The 22,868-nt window shown below is 64.3% G+C and overlaps 1 protein-coding gene across 1 annotated transcript; it reads right to left on the reverse strand.

Annotated features, from left to right (window-relative positions):
* Positions 1-535: 535 nt before the first annotated feature.
* On the reverse strand, positions 536-22,500 carry LOC137440393 (valine--tRNA ligase-like; the record flags this gene model as incomplete). The annotated part of the gene is given in 18 exon segments (XM_068136668.1): positions 536-606; positions 1,372-1,405; positions 1,407-1,478; positions 2,672-2,762; positions 4,223-4,384; positions 5,218-5,321; positions 6,916-7,040; positions 8,986-9,076; positions 9,584-9,684; positions 10,261-10,369; positions 11,626-11,745; positions 14,217-14,298; positions 15,621-15,782; positions 18,027-18,178; positions 18,762-18,862; positions 20,561-20,645; positions 21,551-21,756; positions 22,370-22,500. Coding segments are annotated over 17 exon segments (1,782 nt in total), but the record flags the coding sequence as incomplete, so codon positions are not given.
* Between the last annotated feature and the right edge of the window lie 368 nt (positions 22,501-22,868).

Consider the following 22,868-nt stretch of genomic DNA (forward strand, 5'->3'; position numbering starts at 1 on the left):
AAGAGCTGCAGAGGCTGGGGGGGAGGAGGGAAAAGGGGTTGGGGGGACCCCAAAATTGGCCCAAACCAGCCCAAAATGACCCAAACCCGCCCAAAGAGCCCCAAAATAGCCAAGACCCTCCCAAAGTGCTCCAAAACAGCCCCAAAACAGCCACGAAAAGACCCAAAAGAGACATAAAATAGACCCAAAGTGTGCCTGCCCCCTCCCACTTCACTCTGAGCCCCTCCCTGCCCCTCCCAGTCCCTCCCATCCCTCCCTGCCCCTCCCATCCCCTCCCAGTCCCCTCCCAGTTCCCTTCTGAACCCCTCCCAGCCCCTCCCAGTCCCCCCCAGCCCCTCCCAGTTCCCTTCTGAACCTCTCCCAGTCCCTTCCAGTCCCCCCCAGCCCCTCCCAGTTCCCTTCTGAACCCCTCCCAGCCCCTCCCAGTCCCCCCCAGCCCCTCCCAGTTCCCTTCTGAACCTCTCCCAGTCCCTTCCAGTCCCCTCCCACCCCCTCCCAGCCCCTCCCAGTCCCCCCCAGCCCCTCCCAGCCTCACCTGTTCAGGCCACCCAAAGACAGAGAAGGGGAAGAGGCCGGAGGAGAACCAAGTGTCCAGGACGTCCTCATCTGCGACCAGTACAGAGCAGTGAGCACCAGTACGGACCAGTATGGACCAGTGAGAACCAGTACAGACCAGTGAGCACCAGTACAGACCAGTATGAACCAGTACAGACCAGGGAGCACCAGAACAGACCAGTATGGACCAGTATGGACCAGTGAGGACCAGTACAGACCCAGTGTGGACCAGAACCAGCCCAGCAGCACCCAGCAGCAACTAAACCCTCCCAGGCCCCTCCCAGGCCCCTCTGAGCCCCTCCCAGCCCTTCCCAATCCCCTCCCAGCCCCTCCCTGCTCCCTCCCAGTCCCCTCCCAGTCCCCTCCCAGCCCTTCCCAATCCCCTCCCAGCCCCTCTCAATCCCCTCCCAGCCCCTCCCTGCTCCCTCCCAGTCCCTCCCAGTCCCCTCCCAGCCCCTTCCCAATCCCCTCCCAGCCCCTCTCAATCCCCTCCCAGCCCCCTCCCTGCTCCCTCCCAGTCCCTCCCAGTCCCCTCCCAGCCCTTCCCAATCCCCTCCCAGCCCCTCTCAATCCCCTCCCAGCCCCTCCCTGCTCCCTCCCAGTCCCTCCCAGTCCCCTCCCAGCCCTTCCCAATCCCCTCCCAGCCCCTCTCAATCCCCTCCCAGCCCCTCCCTGCTCCCTCCCAGTCCCTCCCAGTCCCTCCCAGTCCTCCCATCCCCTCCCAGTCCTTCCCAGTCCCTCCCAGTCCCTCCCAATCCCCCTCCCAGTCCCTCCCTGCTCCCTCTCAATCCCCTCCCAGCCCCCCCCCAGTCCGACCTTGCCGCAGTTGGATCCTCTCTGGCTCCACCCCCGAACCTCTCAGCTGCCTTCCTGAGAGCCTCCTCCTGGGAGCGGCCACTCACCCAGAACCGAGGGTCCTCGTCCTGCCCCACAGCGACCCACGGACGGCTGACATCCACACCCTGCCCCATAGACCCTGCCCCACAGTCCTTGCTCCACAGAGACCCACGGACGGCTGACACCCATACAGCCTGCCCACACACCCTGCCCCCCACACCCTGCCCCACAGCCACCCAGGGAGGGCTGCCATCCACACACCCTGCCCCATAGGCCCTGACCCACCCATCCCTCTGACCCCTAGATCCCTGCCCCACACATCCCTGCCCCACACATCCCTGACCCCTAGATCCTGCCCCACACATCCCTGCCCCATAGACCATGACCCACACATCCCTGCCCCACACATCCCTCTGACCCCTAGATCCTGCCCCACACATCCCTGCCCCATAGACCCTGACCCACACATCCCTCTGACCCCTAGATCCCTGCCCCACATATCCCTGCCCCATAGATCCCTGCCCCACACATCCCTGCCCCATAGATCCTGCCCCACACATCCCTGCCCCACACATCCCTCTGACCCCTAGATCCCTTCCCCACACATCCCTCTGACCCCTAAATCCCTGCCCCACACACCCCTGCCCCATAGACCCTGCCCCACACATCCCTCTGACCCCTAGATCCCTGCCTCATAGACCCTGAGGAAGAACCAAGGGTCCTTGTTCTGCCCCAGAGAGACCTCTAACCCATGGGTCCCTGTCCCATAGATCCTGACCCATAGAGACCTCTGACCCACAGATCCTGCCCCATAGATCCTGCCCCACAGAGACCTTTCACCCATGGATCCCTGCCCCATAGATCCTGACCCACAGAAACCTCTGACCTACAGATTCTGCCCCATAGAGACCTCTGACTCCTGGATCCCTGCCCCATGGAGAGTTGAGACCCATAGATCCTGCCCCATAGAGATCTCTGATCCATAGATCCTGACCCACAGAGTCCTCTGCCCCACAGATCCTGCCCCATAGAGACCTCTGACCCCTGGGTCCCTGCCCCATGGAGAGCTGGGACCCATAGATCCTGCCCTATAGAGTCCTCTGACCCACAGATCCTGCCCCATAGAGACCTCTGCCCCATGGATCCTGCCCCAGAACTGAGGGTCCTCAATCCTGCCCCATAGAGAGCTCTGACCTCCCCCAGCCCCACAACCACCACCTGCAGCCCCATAACGACCCTCCCCAGCCCCACAGGGACCCCCCCCCAGCCCCAGCCCCACCTCTCCAGGGGGCACTTTGGGGTCATCCACGGTGATGAAGTAGGCAGGAATGCGATGGCCCCACCAGAGCTGCCTGGAGATGCACCAGTCCCTGTGGGGAGAGGTTGGGGGGCAGCCCCATAGCAAGGGGAAGGCTTGGGGGCAGCCCCACAGCGAGAGGAGGGCTTAGGGGGCAGCCCCATAGCAAGGGGAGGGCTTAGGGGGCAGCCCCCCCTAGTGTGGGGCAGGATCTATGGGGCATGGCTCCATGGGGCAGGTCTCTATGGGGCAGGGCTCTGTGGGGCAGGGCTCTGTGGGGCAGATCTCCGTGGGGCAGGGCGCTATGGGGCTGGGCTCCATGGGGCAGGGCTCTGTGGGGCAGGGCTCTGTGGGGCAGGGTGCTATGGGGCTGGGCTCCATGGGGCAGGGCTCTGTGGGGCAGGGCTCTGTGGGGCAGATCTCTATGGGGCAGGGCTCTATGGGGCAGCACTCTATGGGGCAGCACTCTATGGGGCAGGGCTCCGTGGGGCAGGGCTCTATGGGGCAGATCTCTATGGGGCAGGGCTCTATGGGGCAGCACTCTATGGGGCAGGGCTCCGTGGGGCAGGGCTCTATGGGGCAGGGCTCCGTGGGGCAGGGCTCTATGGGGCAGGGCTCTTTGGGGCAGAGCTGTGTGGGGCAGGGCTCTATGGGGCGGATCTCTGTGGGGCAGGCCTCCGTGGGGCAGGGCTCTATGGGGCAGGGCTCTATGGGGCAGGGCTCTGTGGGGCAGGTCACTATGGGGCAGGGCTCTATGGGGCAGATCTCCATGGGGCAGGGCGCTATGGGGCAGGTCTCTATGGGGCAGGTCTCCATGGGGCAGGGCTCTATGGGGCAGGGCTCTGTGGGGCAGGGCTGAGTGGGGCAGGGCTGAGTGGGGCAGGGCTCTGTGGGGCAGGGCACTATAGGGCAGGGCTGTGTGGGGCAGGTCTCTATGGAGCAGATCTCCATGGGGCAGGGCTCTATGGGGCAGGGCTGTGTGGGGCAGGGCTCTACGGGGCAGGGCTGAGTGGGGCAGGGAGCTATGGGGCAGGGCTCTGTGGGGCAGGGCACTGTGGGACAGGGCACTATGGGGCAGATCTCCATGGGGCAGGGCGCTATAGGGCAGGGCTGTGTGGGGCAGGGCTCTATGGGGCAGATCTCTATGGGGCAGGGCTCTATGGGGCAGGGCTGTGTGGGGCAGGGCTCTATGGGGCAGGGCTGTGTGGGGCAGGAATGTGTGGGGCAGGGCTCTACGGGGCAGGGCTGTATGGGGCAGATCTCTATGGGGCAGGGCTCTAGGGGACTGGGCTCTATGGGGCAGAGCTCTATGGGGCAGGGTGCTATGGGGCAGGGCGCTATGGTGCAGATCTCTATGGGGCAGAGCTCTATGGGGCAGGGCTCTGTGGGGCAGGGCTCTGTGGGGCAGATCTCTGTGGGGCAGATCTCCAGGGGGCAGGGCTCTAGAGGGCTGGGCGCTATGGGGCAGAGCTCTATGGGGCAGGGCTCTGTGGGGCAGGGCTCTATGGGGCAGGCTGCGTGGGGCAGCCCCACCTGATGTTGTCCATCCAGGCGTCCCAGGTGCGGCCGTGGCTGGGGGGGTGCAGCCTCAGGTCCCCCCTGCGCACCGCGGGCCGCCGCCCCCCCGCGCCAGCCCCCCCGCAGCGCAGGAACCACTGCGGCTTCAGCAGCGGCTCCACCACGTCCTTGGAGCGGCTGGGGACACCCACGGGGCGGGACAGAGCCACCAGTGACCCCCAGTGACCCACAAGTGAGCCCCGGACCCATAGGGGACCCCCAAGTGAGCCCCAGCCCCCCCCCAGACCACTGCTGAGGCTCAAGCAGTGGCTCCAGGATGTCCTTGGAGCATCTGGAGGGGACCCACGGGGGTGGGGCAGAGCCATAAGTGCCCCCAGCGACCCACAAGTGACCCCCAGAGACCCATAAGTGAATCCTAGTGACCCACAAGTGACCCCCAGAGACCCCCAAGTGACCCCCAGCAACCCACAAGTGACGCCCAGCCCCCCCCAGACTACTGCTGAGGCTCAAGCAGTGGCTCCAGGACGTCCTTGGAGCAACTAGGGAGGACCCACGGGTGTGGGGCAGACCCCCAAGTGACCCCCAGAGACCCACAAGTGACTCCCAGAGACCCACAAGTGAGCCCCAGACCCATAGATGACCCCCAAGTCACCCCCCAGAACCCCCCAGACTACTGCTGAGGCTCAAGCAGTGGCTCCAGGACGTCCTTGGAGCACCTGTGGGGGACCCACAGGGGTGGGGCAGACCCACAAGTGACCCCCAGAGACCCCCAAGGGACCCCCAGCGACCCTTAAGTGACTCCCAGTGACCCATAAGTGAGGCCTAGACCCATAAGTGGCCCCCAAGTGACCCCCAGAAACCCCCCAGCCACTCCCTAGGACCCACAGCTCCTCCCCAAACCCCTCCCAACCCTCTCCCAGTCCTTCCCAACCCTCTCCCAGCCCTCTCCCAGTCCCTCCCAGTCCCTCCCAACCCTCTCCCAGTCCCTCCCCGTGCCCCCCAGTGCCCACCTGCACACTGGCACCACCATTGGGTTCTCTGTCACCCCCCTGAAGAGTCCTCTCTGCTTCAGCTCCTCCAGCAGCTTCCTCCTGGCCTCAAACCTGGGCATGCCCTGGGGGAGGGGCAACTGGGAGTCACCTCCCCTCCCAGTATAAACCAGTAACACCACCCCCCCAGCACGCCCACACTGGCCCCCAGTCCCTCCCAATCCCCTCCTAGCTCCTAGTCCCCTCCCAATCCCCTCCCAGTCCTCTCCCAGTTCCCTCTCAATCCCTTCCCAGTCCTCTCCCAGTCCCTCCCAATCCCCTCCCAGTCCTCTCCCAGTCCCTCCCAGTCCCTCCCAATCCCCTCCCAGTCCTCTCCCAGTCCCTCCCAATCCCCTCCTAGTCCCCTCCCAGTCCCTCCCAGTCCCTTCCCAGTCCCCTCCCAGTCCCTTCTAGTCCCTCTCAATCCCCTCCTAGTCCCCTCCCAGTCCCCTCCCAGTCCTCTCCCAGTTCCCTCCCAGTCCCTCCCAATCCCTTCCCAGTCCTCTCCCAGTTCCCTCCTAGACCCTCCCAGTCCCCTCCCAGTCCTCTCCCAGTTCCCTCTCAATCCCTTCCCAGTCCTCTCCCAGTCCCTCCCAATCAGTCCCAATGCCCTCCCAGTCCCTCCCCAGTCCCCTCCCAGTCCCTTCCAGTCCCTCTCAATCCCCTCCTAGTCCCCTCCCAGTCCCTCCCAATCCCCTCCCAGTCCCCCTCAATCCCTTACCAGTCCCTCCCAGTCCTCTCCCAGTCCCCTCCCAGTCCCTCCCAATCCCCTCCCAGTCCCCCTCAATCCCTTACCAGTCCCTCCCAGTCCTCTCCCAGTCCCCTCCCAGTCCCTCCCAATCCCCTCCCAGTCCCCCTCAATCCCTTACCAGTCCCTCCCAGTCCTCTCCCAGTCCCCTCCCAGTCCCTCCCAATCCCCTCCCAGTCCCCCTCAATCCCTTACCAGTCCCTCTCAGTCCTCTCCCAGTCCCTCTCAATCCCCTCCTAGTCCCCCCCCAGTCCCTCCCAATCCCTCCCAGTCCCTCCCAGTCCCTCCCAGTCCTTTCCCAGTCCCCTCCCAGTCCTCTCCCAGTCCCTCCCAATCCCCTCCCAGTCCTCTCCCAGTCCCTCCCAGTCCCTCCCAGTCCCCTCCCAGTCTTCTCCCAGTTCCCTCTCAATCCCTTCCCAGTCCTCTCCCAGTCCCTCCCAGTCAGTCCCAATGCCCTCCCAGTCCCTCCCCAGTCCCCTCCCAGTCCCTTCCAGTCCCTCTCAATCCCCTCCTAGTCCCCTCCCAGTCCCTCCCAATCCCCTCCCAGTCCCCCTCAATCCCTTACCAGTCCCTCCCAGTCCTCTCCCAGTCCCTCCCAGTCCCCTCCCAGTCCCTCCCAGTCCTCTCCCAGTCCCTCCCAGTCCCCTGCCAATCCCCTCCCAGTCCTCTCCCAGTCCCTCCCAATCCCCTCCCAGTCCCCCTCAATCCCTTAGCAGTCCCTCCCAGTCCTCTCCCAGTCCCTCCCAGTCCCTCTCAATCCCCTCCTAGTCCCCTCCCAGTCCCTCCCAGTTCCCTCCCAGTCCTCTCCCAGTTCTCTCCCAATCCCTCCCAGTCCCTCCCAGTCCCTCCCAATCCCTCCCAGTTCTTTCCCAGTCCCCTCCCAGTCCTCTCCCAGTTCCTCCCAGTCCCTCCCAGTGCCTCCCAGTGCCCACCAGGTATGGGGGGGGCACGTTGACCATGTTGCCATCCTCACTGATGACGCTCAGCATGGCCAGCTGGTGGCGCTGCCCCACCTCGAAGTCCGTGGGGTCGTGGGCAGGAGTGATCTTGACAGCACCTGCCCCACAGCGACCCCCAGTGACCCACAGCGACCCCCAGAGAGCCAAAGGGGCCCAGAGGAACACATAGGGACCTACAGGGAGCTATAGGGAGCCATAGGGACCATAGAGACCCACAGGAGCCATAGGGACCCATAGGAGCCACAGAGACCCATGGGAGCCATACAGACCATAGGAGCCACAGGGACCCATAGGGAACCATAGGAGCCATAGGGACCCACAGGGATCTATAGGGACCCATAGCAGCCATAGAGATACACAGGGACCTATAGTGAGCCACAGAGACCCACAGGGACCCACAAGGACTCATTGGAGACATAGAGAGTCATAGAGAGCCATAGGGACCCACAAGGACCCAAAGGGACCCATGGGACCCATAGGGAACCCTAGGGAGCCATAGAGACCCATTGGAGCCATAGGGACTCATAGGGAGCCATAGGGATGTATAGGAGCCATAGGGAGCCATAGGAGCCATTGGGATCTATAGGAAGCCATAAGAGCCATAAGGATCTATAGGAAGCCATAGAAGCCATAGGGAGCTACAAAGAGTCAGAGAGAGCCATAGGGACTCATAAGGAACCATATGGAACTATAGGGAGCCATAGGGAGCTATAGAGAGCCAAAGGGACCCATAGGAGCCATAGGGACCCATAGGGAACCATAAGGATCTATACGGAGCCATAGAAAGGTATAGAGAGCTATAGGAACCCATAGGAGCCATAGGGACCCATAGGGAACCATAGGGACCCATAGGAGCCATAGGGAGCTATAGAGAGTCAGAGAGAGCCATAGGGATTCATAAGGAACCATAGCAACTCATATGGAACCATAGGGAGCCATAGGAGCCATAGAGACCTATAAGAAGCCATAGGGACCTATAGAGAGTCATAGAGAGTCATTGGGACCCATAAGGAACCATAGGAGCCACAAAGACCCATAGGGATCTATAGGGAACCATAGGGAACCATAGGGAGCCATAGAGAGTCATAGAGAGTCATAGGGACCCATAGGGAACCATAGGGAGCCAGAAGGATCTATAGCAAGCCGCAGAAAGCTATAGAGAGTCATAGACAGTCAGTGAGACCCATAGGGAACCATAGGAGCCACAAGAACTCATAGGGATCTATAGGGAGCCATAGGAGCCACAGGGAGCCATAGGGACCCATAGGGACCCATAGCAGCCATAGAGACCATAGGGAGCGATAGGCACTCATTGGAGTCATCGAGAATCATAGAGACCCATAGGAGCCATTGGGACCCGTAGGGGTCTACAGGGAGCCATAGGGTCCCATAGGAACCATAGGGATCCATAGGGAGCCATAGAGACCTATTGCAGCCATAGGGACCCATAGGACCCATAGGAGTCATAGAGAGCCATAGGGAGCCATAGAGAGCCATAGGAACCATAGGGACCTATAGGGAGCCATAGGGAGCCATAAAGACCCATTGGAGCCATAGAGAGCCATAGGAACCACAGGGGCCCATAGGGAGCCATAGAGACCCATTGGAGCCATAGGAGTCATAGGGATCTATAGGGAGCCATAGGGAGCCATAGAGACCCATTGGAATCATAGGAGTCATAGGGAGTCATAGGGAGCCATAGGGATCTATAGGGAGCCACAGGGAGCCATTGAGAACCATTGGAGCCATAGGGAGCCATAGGAATCACAGGGGCCCATAGGGAGCCATAGAGGCCCACAGGAGCCCTAGGGATCTAAAGGGAGCCATAGGGAGTTATAGAGACCCACAGGAGCCCTAGGGATCTATAGGGAGCCATAGGGAGCCATAGAGACCCATAGGAACCATAGGAGCCATAGGGAGCCCTAGGGATCTATAGGGAGCCATAGGGAGCCACAGAGACCCACAGGAGCCCCAGGGATCTCTAGGGAGCTGTATGGAGCCGGGGGAGGCAGAGCTGCTCCCTAGCGCCCCCCAGTGCCTCACCGGTGCCAAACTCGGGGTCCACGAAGTCGTCGTGCAGCACCGGGAGGCTGCGGCCTGTGATTGGATGCCTCACGCTCCGCCCACGCAGGTGCTGGATGACCGGGGAGGGGGCGGGGCCGTGAGGTCACAGCAAAGCCATGCCCCGCCCCCCCATCCCGACCACACCCAAACCGCCCCCTCCCAGCTCCCATTCGCCACCGGCGCTGCAAACACCAAGCCCCACCCCCCTCCGGCCACGCCCACACCTGAAATAGATCACGCCCCTTCCAGCCACACCCCTGCTGGCCACACCCACTCTAGCCAAGCCCTTGTCAAGCCACACCCACTACCTAACCCCCCCCCCCCAGTAGCACCTCCCTCTTCTAGGGCAAACCCAGAGCCCCACCCCCCACCGGAAGTAGACCCCGCCCCTTCCGGCCACACCTGCACTGACCACACCCACCCACCCCCACCCCCTCAGCATCCTCCACCCCCAACCCCCCTTCACCCCCATCAGAGCAAACCCCAAGCCCCACCCCCAACCCCACCCTTTCTGAGCGCATCCCTGCCAGACAGACCCTGCCCCCCCTCTGGCCACACCCCACCAGGCCCCGCCCACCTGGTACCGGGGGTCCTGGGGGTGCACAGCCACGGCCACGTCCCCCAGCATCGTCTCCAGCCGGGTGGTGGCCACCACCAGCTCCTGCTCCTCCCCCTCCCCTGGGGGTGGGGCCAGAAGGGGGCGGGGCCAGGATTGGGGAGGAGGAGGAAGAGGGGAAGGGGCGGAGTCAGTGACCACTCCCCTCCCAAGCTCAGCCATTGGGAGGTGAGGCTGAGGCAGGCTCCCCCCAGCCCCTCCCAGCCCCACCCAACCCCCTTCACAGCCCCACCCATTCCCTCCCAAGCCCCTCCCAGCCCCTCCCAGCCCCACCCAACCCCCTTCACAGCCCAGCCCAGTCCCTCCCAAGCCCCTCCCAGCCCCTCCCACCCCTACCCAACCCCCTTCCAGCCCCACCCAATCCCCTCCCTGCCCCTCCCAACCCCCTTCACAGCCTCACCCAGTCCCTCCCAAGCCCCTCCCAGCCCCTCCCAGCCCCACCCAACCCCCTCCCATTCCCACCCAGTCCCCTCCCAGCCCCACCCAGTCCCTCCCACCCCTACCCAAACCCCTCCCAGCCCCACCCAATCCCCTCCCAGCCCCACCCAGTCCCTCCCAGCCCCACCCAATCCCCTCCCAGCCCCACCCAGTCCCTCCCAGCCCCACCCAATCCCCTCCCAGCCCCTCCCAGTCCCCACCTGCCCCCTCCAGGGGGTACGCAAAGGCCACCAGCACCCCGAACTCCACCGGCTCCTGGTACCCAGGGACCTTCAGCAGGGTCCTGCCCTCCAGCTCCTTCTTCTCCACCTGGGGTGGGGCACAGACCCACAAGTGACCCCCAGTGACCCACAAGTGACCCCCAGCCCCACAGCTGCCCCCCAGGCCTGACCCACACCTCGATGTTGGAGATGGCAGACTGCAGGGCACAGCTCCAGTGCCCCCCAGCCCCACAACTGCTCCCCAGCCCCATAACCACCCTGCCCAGCCCCATAGCTGCCCCACACCTGTCCCCCAGCTGCTACCTAATCCTAGTGCTGCCCCACAGCTACTCCCCAGCCCCATTGCTGCCCCAAAGCTGCTCCCCAGCCCTATAACCATCCTCCCCAGCCCCATAGCTGCCCCACAGCTACTCCCCCGCCCCATAGCTACCCCAGATCTGCCCCACAGCTGTTCCACAGCCTCACAGCCACCCTCCCCAGCCCCATAGCTACCCCATGGCTGCCCCACAGATGCTCCCTAGCCCTATAACCATCCTCCCCAGCCCCAGAGCTGCCCCACAGCTCTCCAGCCCCACAGCTACCCCATAGCTCATAGCTGCCCCACAGCTGCTCCCCAGCCCTATAACCATCCTCCCCAGCCCCACAGCTGCCCCACAGCTTCTCCCCAGCCCCATAGCTACCCCATAGCTGCCCTATAGCTGCTCCACAGCCTCACAGCCACCCTCCTCAGCCCCATAGCTACCCCATGGCTGCCCCACAGCTGCTCCCCAGCCCTATAACCACCCTCCCCAGCCCCATAGCTGCCCCACAGCTTCTCCCCAGCTCCATAGCTCCCCCATAGCTGCCCCATAGCTGCTCCACAGCCTCACAGCCACCCTCCCCAGCCCCATAGCTACCCCATAGCTGCTCCCCAGCCCTATAACCACCCTCCCCATCCCCATAGCTGCCCCACAGCTACTTCCCAGCCTCGTAGCTGCCCCACAACTGCTCCCCAGCCCTATAACCATCCTCCCCAGCCCCACAGCTGCCCCACAGCGCCTCCGCAGCCCCATAGCTACCCCATAACTGCCCCATAGCTGCTCCCCAGCCCTACAACCACTCTCCCCAGCCCCAGAGCTGCCCCACAGCTACTTCCCAGCCCCATAGCTGCCCCACAGCTGCTTTCCAGCCCTATAACCATCCTCCCCAGCCCCATAGCTTGCCCCACAGCTACTCCTCAGCCCCATAGCTGCCCCCCAGCTGCTTCCCAGCCCTATAACCATCCTCCCCAGCCCCATAGCTGCCCCCCAGCTGCTCCCCAGCCCCCCAGCTGCCCCCCAGGTGCCCCCCAGGCCTGCCCCACACCTCGATGTCGGAGATGGCAGACTGCAGGGCACAGCTCCAGTGCACCAGGCGCAGGCTGCGGTAGATCAGCCCTGCCTCATGCAGCCGCACGAAGGCCTCGGCCACGGCGCGGGACATGGCCTGGGGAGGGGGCGCTCAGCGCGGGGCGGGGACCCCCAGACCCATGGGGGCACCCCAGACCCACAGACAGACCCCTCCAGACCCCCTCTGGCCCATGGAGAGACCCCAGACCCAGAGAGACACCCCTCCAGACCCCCACAGACCCATGGAGGGGCCACAGACCCATGGGGACCCTGGACCAAATGGGACCCCAGTCCCACAGAGACCCTCCCAGACCCATAGAGGGACTCCAGACCCAGAGAAAGACCCCTCCAGACCCCCACAGACCCATAGAGGGCCCCCAGATCCATAGAGAGACCCCTCCAGACCCCCACAGACCCATAGAGGGCCCCCAGACCCAGAGAGAGACCCCTCCAGACCCTCCCAGACCCATAGAGAGACCCCAGACCCAGAGAGAGACCTCTCCAGACCCCCCCAGACCCCTGAGGACCCTGGACCAAATGAGACCCCTGTCCCACAGAGACCCCCCCAGACCCATAGAGGGATCCCAGAACCAGAGAGAGACTCCTCCAGACCCCCACAGACCCATGGAGGGGCCACAGACCCATGGGGACCCTGGACCAAATGGGACCCCAGTCCCACAGAGACCCTCCCAGACCCATGGACGGACCCCAGACCCAGAGAGAGACCCCTCCAGACCCCCACAGAGCCATGGAGAGACCCCAGACCCACAGAGAGACCCCTCCAGACCCATAGAGAGACCCCAGACCCAGAGAGAGATCCCTCCAGACCCATAGAGAGACCCCAGACCCAGAGACAGATCCCTCCAGACCCATAGAGAGACCCCAGACCCAGAGAGAGACCCCTCCAGACCCATAGAGAGACCCCAGACCCAGAGAGAAATCCCTCCAGACCCATAGAGAGACCCCAGACCCAGAGAGAGACCCCTCCAGACCCCCACAGACCCATAGAGGGCCCCCAGATCCATAGAGAGACCCCTCCAGACCCTCCCAGACCCATAGAGAGACCCCAGACCCAGAGAGAGACCCCTCCAGACCCTCCCAGACCCATAGAGGGCCCCCAGACCCATAGAGAGACCCCTCCAGACCCCCACAGACCCATAGAGGGCCCCCAGATCCATAGAGAGACCCCTCCAGACCGTCCCAGACCCTCCCAGACCCATAAAGAGACCCCAGACCCAGAGAGAGACCTCTCCAGACCCCCACAGACCCCTGAGACCCTGGACCAAATGAGACCCCTGTCCCACAGAGACCCCCCCAGACCCATAGAGAGACCCCAGACCCAGAGAGACCCCTCCAGACCCCCACAGACCCATAGAGGGCCCCCAGATCCATAGAGAGACCCCTCCAGACCCTCCCAGACCCATGGAGAGACCCCAGACCCAGAGAGAGACCCCTCCAGACCCCCACAGAGCCATAGACGGCCCCCAGATCCATAGAGAGACCCCTCCAGACCCTCCCAGACCCTCCCAGACCCATAAAGAGACCTCTCCAGACCCCCACAGACCCCTAAGACCCTGGACCAAATGAGACCCCTGTCCCACAGAGACCCCCCCAGACCCATAGAGGGATCCCAGAACCAGAGAGAGACTCCTCCAGACCCCCACAGACCCATGGAGGGGCCACAGACCCATGGGGACCCTGGACCAAATGGGACCCCCCGTCCCACAGAGACCCTCCCAGACCTATAGAGGGATCCCAGACCCAGAGAGAGACCCCTCCAGACCCTCCCAGACCCATAGAGAGACCCCAGACCCAGAGAGAGACCCCTCCAGACCCCCACAGAGCCATGGAGAGACCCCAGACCCAGAGAGAGACCCCTCCAGACCCATAGAGAGACCCCAGACCCAGAGAGAGACCCCTCCAGACCCATAGAGAGACCCCAGACCCAGAGAGAGACCCCTCCAGACCCATAGAGAGACCCCAGACCCAGAGAGAGACCCCTCCAGACCCATAGAGAGACCCCAGACCCAGAGAGAGACCCCTCCAGACCCATAGAGAGACCCCAGACCCAGAGAGAGACCCCTCCAGACCCATAGAGAGACCCCAGACCCAGAGAGAGATCCCTCCAGACCCATAGAGAGACCCCAGACCCAGAGAGAGATCCCTCCAGACCCTCCCAGACCCATGGAGGGGCCACAGACCCATGGGGACCCTGGACCAAATGGGACCCCAGTCCCACAGAGACCCTCCCAGACCCATAGAGGGACCCCAGACCCAGAGAGAGACCCCTCCAGACCCCCACAGACCCCTGAGACCCTGGACCAAATGAGACCCCTGTCCCACAGAGACCCCCCCCAGACCCATAGAGGGATCCCAGACCCATAGAGAGACCCTCCCCCAGACCCACCAGGGACCCCAGACCCATAGAGAGACCCTCCCCCAGCCCCACCAGGGACCCCAGCCCCAAAGATTCCCGCTCTGGCCCCACAGATCTTGCCTCAGGCCCCTCCCAGCCCCACACCTGCCCCCCCCCAGCCCCTCCCCAAGCCCCCCACCCTCTGCCCTCACCGGGTCCATGGTGAACTGAGCTCTGCTCCAGTCCAGGGAAGCTCCCAAGCGCTTCAGCTGCTCATAGATTCGATCTCCCTTCCTGGGGGGCACAGCCAGGGGGCAGCTGTGGGGCTGGGGGGCAGCTGTGGGGCAGCTCTGGGGCTGGGGAGGGTCTCTTTGGGGCTCCAGCCCCAGCCCAGCACGACCCTGAGGTGCCCAGAGGTGTCCCAGGGGTGGCTGTGGAGCACTCAGGGGGCACTTGGGGGGCACCTATGGGGCAGCCATGGGGCTGGAGGGCACTTAGGGGGGAGCCATGGGGCTGAGCAGCATCTATGGGGCTGGGGGAGTCCCTTTGGGGTCCCTCTGGGGCTCCAGCCTCAGCCCAGCACCACCCTGAGGTGCCCAGCACTACCCCAGGGGCAGTATGGGGGTGGCTGCAGGGCACTTATGGGGCACTTGGGGGGGACTTATGGAGCAGATATGGGGCTGGAGAACACTTAGGGGGCAGCCATGGGGCTGAGGAGGCTCTGTGGGGCTTGGGGAGACCCTTTGGGGTCCCTCTGGGGCTCCAGCCCCAGCCCAGCACCACCCTGAGGTGCCCAGCAGTGCCCCAGGGGTGGCTGTGGAGCACTCAGGGGGCACTTGGGGGGCACCTATGGGGCAGCCATGGGGCTGGAGGGCACTTGGGGGCAGCCATGGGGCTGAGGAGCCTCTGTGGGGCTGGGGGAGACCCTTTGGGGTCCCTCTGGGGCTCCAGCCCCAGCCCAGCACCGCCCTGAGGTGCCCTGCAGTGCCCCAGGGGTGGCTGTGGAGCACTCAGGGGGCACTTGGGGGGCACCTATGGGGCAGCCATGGGGCTGGAGGGCACTTAGGGGGCAGCCATGGGGCTGAGGAGCCTCTGTGGGGCTGGGGGAGTCCCTTTGGGGTCCCTCTGGGGCTCCAGCCTCAGCCCAGCACCACCCTGAGGTGCCCAGCACTACCCCAGGGGCAGTATGGGGGTGGCTGCAGGGCACTTATGGGGCACTTGGGGGGGACTTATGGAGCAGACATGGGGCTGGAGGGCACTTAGGGGGCAGCCATGGGGCTGAGGAGGCTCTGTGGGGCTGGGGGAGACCCTTTGGGGTCCTTTGGGGCTCCAGCCTCAGCCCAGCACTGCCCTGAGGTGCCCCAGGGGTGGCTGGGGGGCATTCAAGAGGCACTTGGGGGGCACTTATGGGGCAGCCATGGGGCTGGGGGGCACTTATGGGGCAGATATGGGGCTGAGGGAGTCCCTTTGGGGTTCCTTTGGGGCTCCAGCCCCAGCCCAGCACCACTCTGAGGTGCCCTGCAGTGCCCCGGGGTGGCCGGGGGGCACTCGGGGGGCACTCAGGGGGGTACTCGGGGGGCACTTGGGGGGCAGCCGTGGGGCTGGGGGGCACTCACTCCTCCTTCCAGCGCCAGACCTCCTGCAGGAAGCCATCCCTGCCCAGCTGGTGCCTGCTGAGGCCTCGCTGCCTCCACAGCTGCTTCTCCACCACCACCTGGGTGGCGATGCCAGCGTGGTCGCAGCCTGGCACCCACAGCGTCAGCAGCCCGCGCATTCCGCTGCCTGCGGGCGTGAGGGAGGGGAGGTGAGGGGCTGGGAGGGGGCAGAGGGGCGAGATGTGGGGCTGGGAGGGGGGCAGGAGGTGCTATGGGGGCACAGAGCGGGGCTGGCAGGGGAGATGTGGGGCTGGGAGGGGGCAGAGGGGGGAGATGTGGAGCTGGGAGGGGGGTAGGAGGTGCTATGGGGGCACAGAGCGGGGCTGGCAGGGGAGATGTGGGGCTGGGAGGGGGGCAGGAGGGGCTATGGGGGCACAGATTGGGGCTGGCAGGGGAGATGTGGGGCTGGGAGGGGGGTAGGAGGGGCTAGGGGGGCACAGAGCGGGGCTGGCAGGGGAGATGTGGGGCTGGGAGGGGGGCAGGAGGGGCTATGGGGGCACAGATTGGGGCTGGCAGGGGAGATGTGGGGCTGGGAGGGGGGTAGGAGGGGCTATGGGGGCACAGAGCGGGGCTGGCAGGGGAGATGTGGGGCTGGGGAGGGTTAGGGGAAGCTGGAAGGAGTTGGGAGAGGGCACAGAGGGGAGATGCAGGGCCAGGGGGGCACTTGGGGGTGGGGGGAAGGGGCTGGGAGGGGCTTAGGAGGTGTTATGGGGGCACAGAGTGGGGCTGGGGGGCAGAGGGGGGGCTGAGGGGTGCTGGAGGGGGCAGAGGGGGGAGATGTGGGGCTGGGGGAGGGCTGGGGGGCAAAGGGGGCGGGCTGAGGGGCAGCTGGGAGGGGTCCCTATGGCTCCTATGACTCTATATGGGTCCCTATGGGCTCCCATGGGTCCCTATGGCTCCCTATGGGCTCCTATGAGTCTCTATAGGTCTCTATGGCTGACTACAGCTCCTATGAACCCCTATTGGTCTCTATGGCTCCTATGGCTCCCTATGGGCTCCTATGAGTCTCTATAGGTCTCTATGGCTGACTACAGTTCCTATGAACCCCTATTGGTCTCTATGGCTCCTATGGCTCCCTATGGGCTCCTATGAGTCTCTATAGGTCTCTATGGCTGACTACAGCTCCTATGAACCCCTATTGGTCTCTATGGCTCCTATGGCTCCCTATGGGCTCCTATGAGTCTCTATAGGTCTCTATGGCTGACTACAGTTCCTATGAACCCCTATTGGTCTCTATGGCTCCTATGGCTCCCTATGGGCTCCTATAGGCTCCTATGGGTCCCTATAAGCTCCTATGGGTCTCTCTAGGTCACCATGGCTGACTATGGCTCCTATAGGCTACTATGGCTCCCTGTGGCTCTCATAGGCTACTATGGCTCCTTATGGCTCCTATGCGCCACTAAGGGTCCCTATAGTTCCTACGGGTCTCTACAGGTCACTACAGCTCCCATAGTTCCCTATGGGTCTCTATGGCTTCTATGACTCCCTATAGGTCTCTATGACTCCCTATGGCTCCTCTCGGCCACTATGGCTCCTATGGGTCTCTATGGCTCCTATGAGTTCCTGTAGGTCTCTATGCCTCCCTATAGCTCCTATGGGCCACTATAGGTCCCTATGGCTCCTATAGGGCACTATGGCTCCCTGTGGCTCTTATGGGTTACTATGGGTCCCTATGGCTCCTATGAGTCCCTATAGGTCCCTATGGTTCCCTATGGCTCCTAGGGGCCACTATGGGTCTCTATAGGTCACTACAGCTCCCACAGCTCCCTATGGGTCCCTATGGCTCCTATGAGTTCCTGTAGATCTCTATGGCTCCCTATGGCTTCTATGGGCCACTACAGGTCCCTATGACTCCTATGGGCCACCATGGCTCCCTATGGCTCCTATGGGTCTCTAGATCGCTACAGCTCCCACAGCTCTCTATGGCTCCCTATGGCTCCTATGGGCCACTATAGGTCCCTTTGGCTCCTATGGGCCACTATGGCTCCCTGTAGCTCTTATGGGGTACTATGGGTCCCTATAGCTCCTATAAGTCTCTATAGGTCTCTGTGGTTCCCTATGGCTCCTATGGGCCACTATGGCTCCCTGTGGTTCTTATGGGGTACTATGGGTCCCTATAGCTCCTTTAAGTCCCTATAGATCTCTATGGGTCCCTATGGCACCTATGGGCCACTATAGGTCCCTATGGCTCCTATGAGCCACTATGGGTCCCTATGGCTCCTATGGGTCCCTATGGCTCCTATGGGTCTCTATAGATCACTACAGCTCCCATAGCTCCCTATGGGTTCCTATGTGTCGCTATAGGTCTCTATGGCTCCCTATGGCTTCTATGGGCCACTATGGGTCCCTATGGCTCCTAGGAGTCGCTGTGGGTCGCCGTGGGGCACTCACCAGCGGGTCAGGGCATCCTGGAGGGCAGCAGTCAGGGCATGGCCCAGGTGCAGCACCCCTGTGACGTTGGGGGGGGGGCAGGCAGAGCACAAAGACCCCCTGGGGGGGGGGGCGGCGACAGGCTGGGCCTCTGGGGGTGGGGAGAGGAGAGGGGAGGGGAGGGGGTTTTGCAGCAGCCTCCTGCCAGCTCCACCCCCCCCCCAATCAGCTTCCTCTTCCCAGCCCAGCCCCCTCCCTCCCTCCTGACTCCCAACCCTCCCCCTCAGGGCACCAGGACCCTCCCGATGGAGACCCCCCCCCTTGCACGAGGGCCTTGCACCAGGACCCCCTCTGGACCCCCCTGGGCCCCTCCTCTTGCACAAAGATTTGGCACCAGGGTGTCCCCCCCCTCAGCCCCCCAGCCCCCAGCCCCCCCCTCTTTGCACCAGGACCCCCTCTGGACCCTCCCCACCCCCTCCAGGACCCCCCCCCTGCCTCCCCCCTCTTGCACCAGGATCCCCTCTGGACCCTCCCCACCCCCCCCAGGAGCCCCCTCCCCAGCTCCCCCCCTCTTGCACCAGGCTCCTCCCCCCCCCCTCCCCATATCCCTCTCTGGGGCCCTTCCCTTCCTCATTCCTTCCCCCCCGGGACCCCGCAGCCCCCCTCCCAGCCCCCTCCCCTTGTTCCCCAGGGCCCTCCCACCCCCCCTGACCCCCCCCCCAGGACCCTCACCCCATATTCAGGCCGGAAGAAGCCTTCCTTCTCCCACCACTGGTACCAGGCAGCCTCCACGTACTGAGGGCTGTAGGACTCGGGCAGGGGCACCGAGACGTCTGGGGGGCACAGGGGGGCACTTGGGGGGGCAGCAGGGGGGCTGGGAGCGGGACTTGGGGGGCTGGGGAGGCACGTGGGGGGCCAAGGGACTCATTATGGGGCAGGGGGGCAGGTGTGGGTCCTGCTATTGGGCAGGGCTGTGGCTATGGGGCAGGGGAGCAGGTGTGGGTCATGCTATGGGGCAGGGCTGTGCTATGGGGCAGGGGGCAGGTGTGGGTCCTGCTATGGGGCAGGGGGCAGGTGTGGGTCCTGCTATGGGGCAGGGCTGTGCTATGGGGCAGGGGAGCAGGTGTGGGCCCCGCCATGGGGCAGGGCTGTGGGTATGGGGCAGGGGGGCAGGTGTGGGTCCTGCTATGGGGCAGGGCTGTGGGTATGGGGCAGGGGGGCAGGTGTGGGTCATGCTATGGGGCAGGGCTGTGCCTATGGGGCGGGGGGGCAGGTGTGGGTCATGCTATGGGGCAGGTGTGGGTCCTGCTATGGGGCAGGGGGCAGGTGTGGGTCATGCTATGGGGCAGGGCTGTGCTATGGGGCAGGGGGCAGGTGTGGGTCATGCTATGGGGCAGGGCTGTGCTATGGGGCAGGGGGCAGGTGTGGATCCTGCTATGGGGCAGGGCTGTGGCTATGGGGCAGGGGGCAGGTGTGGGCCCTGCTATGGGGCAGGGCTGTGCTATGGGGCAGGGGGCAGGTGTGGGTCATGCTATGGGGCTGGGCTGTGCTATGGGGCAGGGGGCAGGTGTGGGTCATGCTATGGGGCTGGGCTGTGCTATGGGGCAGGGGGCAGGTGTGGGTCCTGCTATGGGGCAGGGCTGTGGGTATGGGGCAGGGGGGCAGGTGTGGGTCATGCTATGGGGCAGGGCTGTGCCTATGGGGCGGGGGGGGCAGGTGTGGGTCATGCTATGGGGCAGGTGTGGGTCCTGCTATGGGGCAGGGGGCAGGTGTGGGTCATGCTATGGGGCAGGGCTGTGCTATGGGGCAGGGGGCAGGTGTGGGTCATGCTATGGGGCAGGGCTGTGCTATGGGGCAGGGGGCAGGTGTGGATCCTGCTATGGGGCAGGGCTGTGGCTATGGGGCAGGGGGCAGGTGTGGATCCTGCTATGGGGCAGGGCTGTGGCTATGGGGCAGGGGGCAGGTGTGGGCCCTGCTATGGGGCAGGGCTGTGGCTATGGGGCAGGGGGCAGGTGTGGGCCCTGCTATGGGGCAGGGCTGTGGCTATGGGGCAGGGGGCAGGTGTGGGCCCTGCTATGGGGCAGGGCTGTGCTATGGGGCAGGGGGCAGGTGTGGGTCATGCTATGGGGCTGGGCTGTGCTATGGGGCAGGGGGCAGGTGTGGGTCATGCTATGGGGCTGGGCTGTGCTATGGGGCAGGGGGCAGGTGTGGGTCCTGCTATGGGGCAGGGCTGTGCTATGGGGCAGGGGGCAGGTATGGGCCCTGCTATGGGGCAGGGCTGTGGCTATGGGGCAGGGGGCAGGTATGGGCCCTGCTATGGGGCAGGGCTGTGCTATGGGGCAGGGGAGCAGGTGTGGGTCCTGCTATGGGGCAGGGCTGTGCTATGGGGCAGGGGTGCAGGTGTGGGTCCTGCTATGGGGCAGGGGGCAGGTGTGGGCCCCGCTATGGGGCAGGGCTGTGCTATGGGGCAGGGGGCAGGTGTGGGTCCCGCTATGGGGCAGGGCTGTGCTATGGGGCAGCCTCCCCCTCACCTTTCTTCTCCCCAGGGGCTGTTGGCTGCTGGTAGGAGATGACTCCAGGCTGCGCTCGCTCCCGGCGGGGGGCTCGGACCCGAGCCTGGGGGCAGCCCCACAGCGACCCATAAGTGACCCACAGCGACCCATAGAGACCCACAGCAACCCATAAATGACCCACAGAGACCCATAAGTGATCCCCAGTGACTCATAAGTGACCCACAGCAACCCATAGACCCATAAGTGACCCACAGCGAGCCACAAGTGACCCATAAGTGATCTGCAGTGACCCATAAGTGACCCAGAGACCCATAAGTGCCTCACAGAGACCCATAAGTGACCCCCAGTGACCCATAAGTGACCCACAGCAACCCATAGAGACCCCACAAGTGACCTACAGACCCATAAATGACCCACAAGTGACCCCCAGTGAACCATAGAAACCCATAAGTGACCCATAGGAACCCATAAAGACCCCTAAGTGACCCACAATGACCCATAAGTGACCCATAAATGACCCACAGCAACCCATAGAGGCCCATAAGTGACCCCCAGCGACCCATAAGTGACCCCCAGTGACCCATAAGTAGCCCACAGCAACCCATAGAGATCCCTAAGTGACCCCCAGTGACCCATAGACACCCATAAACTGACCCACAGCGACGCATAAGTAACCCACAGTGACCCATAAGTAACCCACAGAGACCCACAAGTGACACACAGTGACCCACAGCAACCCATAGACAGCCATAAGTCACCCCCAGTGACCCACAAGTGGCCCCCAGTGACCCACAGCAACCCCATAACCGACCCATAAGTGACCCCCAGCTGCTCCCTAACCCCCCCCACACCCCCAGCCCCTGCCCCATAGCGCCCCCCCCAGCCCCCCTTAACCACCCCCCAGCTCCCCACAACGACCCCCAAGCAACCCAGGGCTGCCCCCATAGGGGCCTCCAAGTGTGCCCTGGCTGCCCCACATCCCTGCCCCACATCCCTGCCCCACATCACCTCCTCCTGCTTCTTTTTCTCCTGCTTCTGCTGGAACCTCTCCAACTTCTCCTTCTTCTTGGCCTCCTTCTTGAGCTGGGCAGGGGTCTTGGCCTGCCCCACAGCAGCCTCCTGCCCCATAGCAGCCCCCTGCCCCACAGCAGGGCTCTGCCCCACAGCAGGGCTCTGCCCCACAGCAGGGCTCTGCCCCACAGGTGCCAGCTCCACTTGGGAGGGGGGGAAGGAGAGCAAACAACATCAGGCTCCTGCCCCACACAGCCCAGCCCCACACACCCCTGCCCCACACCCTCCACTCCCAGCCCCACACATCCTCCACTTCCAACCCCACACCTCCAGCCCCAACCCCCTCACTCCCAGCCCCACACCTCCAGCCCCACACCACCCTTCCAGCCCCATACCTCCAGCCCCACCCCTTCCAGCCCCACACCTCCAGCCCCCACACCCCCCATTCCCAGCCCCACACATCCTTCACTTCCAACCCCACTCCTCCAGCCCCACACCTCCCCCTTCCAGCCCCATACCTCCAGCCCCAACCCCCTCACTCCCAGCCCCACACCTCCAGCCCCACACCTCCCCCTTCCAGCCCCACCCTCCCCTTGCAGCCCCACACCTCCAGCCCCCCACATCCCCCACTTCCAACCCCCCCTTCCAGCCCCACACCTCCAGCCCCACACCTCCCCCCTTCCAGCCCCACACCTCCAGCCCCACACCTCCCACTCCCAGCCCCCCACATCCCCTACTTCCAACCCCCCTTCCAGCCCCACACCTCCAGCCCCACACCCCCCCACTCCCAGCCCCCCTCCCCCCCCAGGGGCTCACCCTGTGGGGCAGGCTGCTGCTCCCCACACAGCTGCGGCTCCCCCAGCACAGCTCTGACCTGGGGCTGGGCCAGGCAGAGGCAGAACCACTTCAGCAGCCTGGGGAAGGGGCTGCGGGCGGCAGGGCCCAGGAGCTGGGGGGCACAGAGAGGGCTCAGGGGGGAGCTGGGGGGGGCCCCAAGGGGTCTGCACAGGTCCCTATGGCTCCCTAAAGGTCTCTAAAGCACTTTAGAGATCTCTATGGGTCCTTGGGGCGCCCTATGGGTCCCTAGGAATCCTTATGGGGCTGGGAGAGGGCTGGGAGGGGGCCCGGGGGGAGCTGGGAGGGGGGGCAGGGGGGGCTGGGAGGGGGGCAGGGGGGGCTGGGAGGGGGCATAGGGGGAGATGTGGGGTTGGGGGGGGGGGCTGGGGGGGAAAGGGAGGGGATGGGGAGGGAGATGGAAGGGGTCCCTGTGGCTTCCTATGGGTCCCGTGGGTCCCTATGGCTCCCTATAGGTCTC

Source organism: Melanerpes formicivorus, unplaced genomic scaffold (genome assembly GCF_026170545.1).
Source record: "Melanerpes formicivorus ecotype bairdi unplaced genomic scaffold, bMelFor1.0.p_v2 SCAF_2927, whole genome shotgun sequence".
Taxonomy (NCBI): domain Eukaryota; kingdom Metazoa; phylum Chordata; class Aves; order Piciformes; family Picidae; genus Melanerpes; species Melanerpes formicivorus.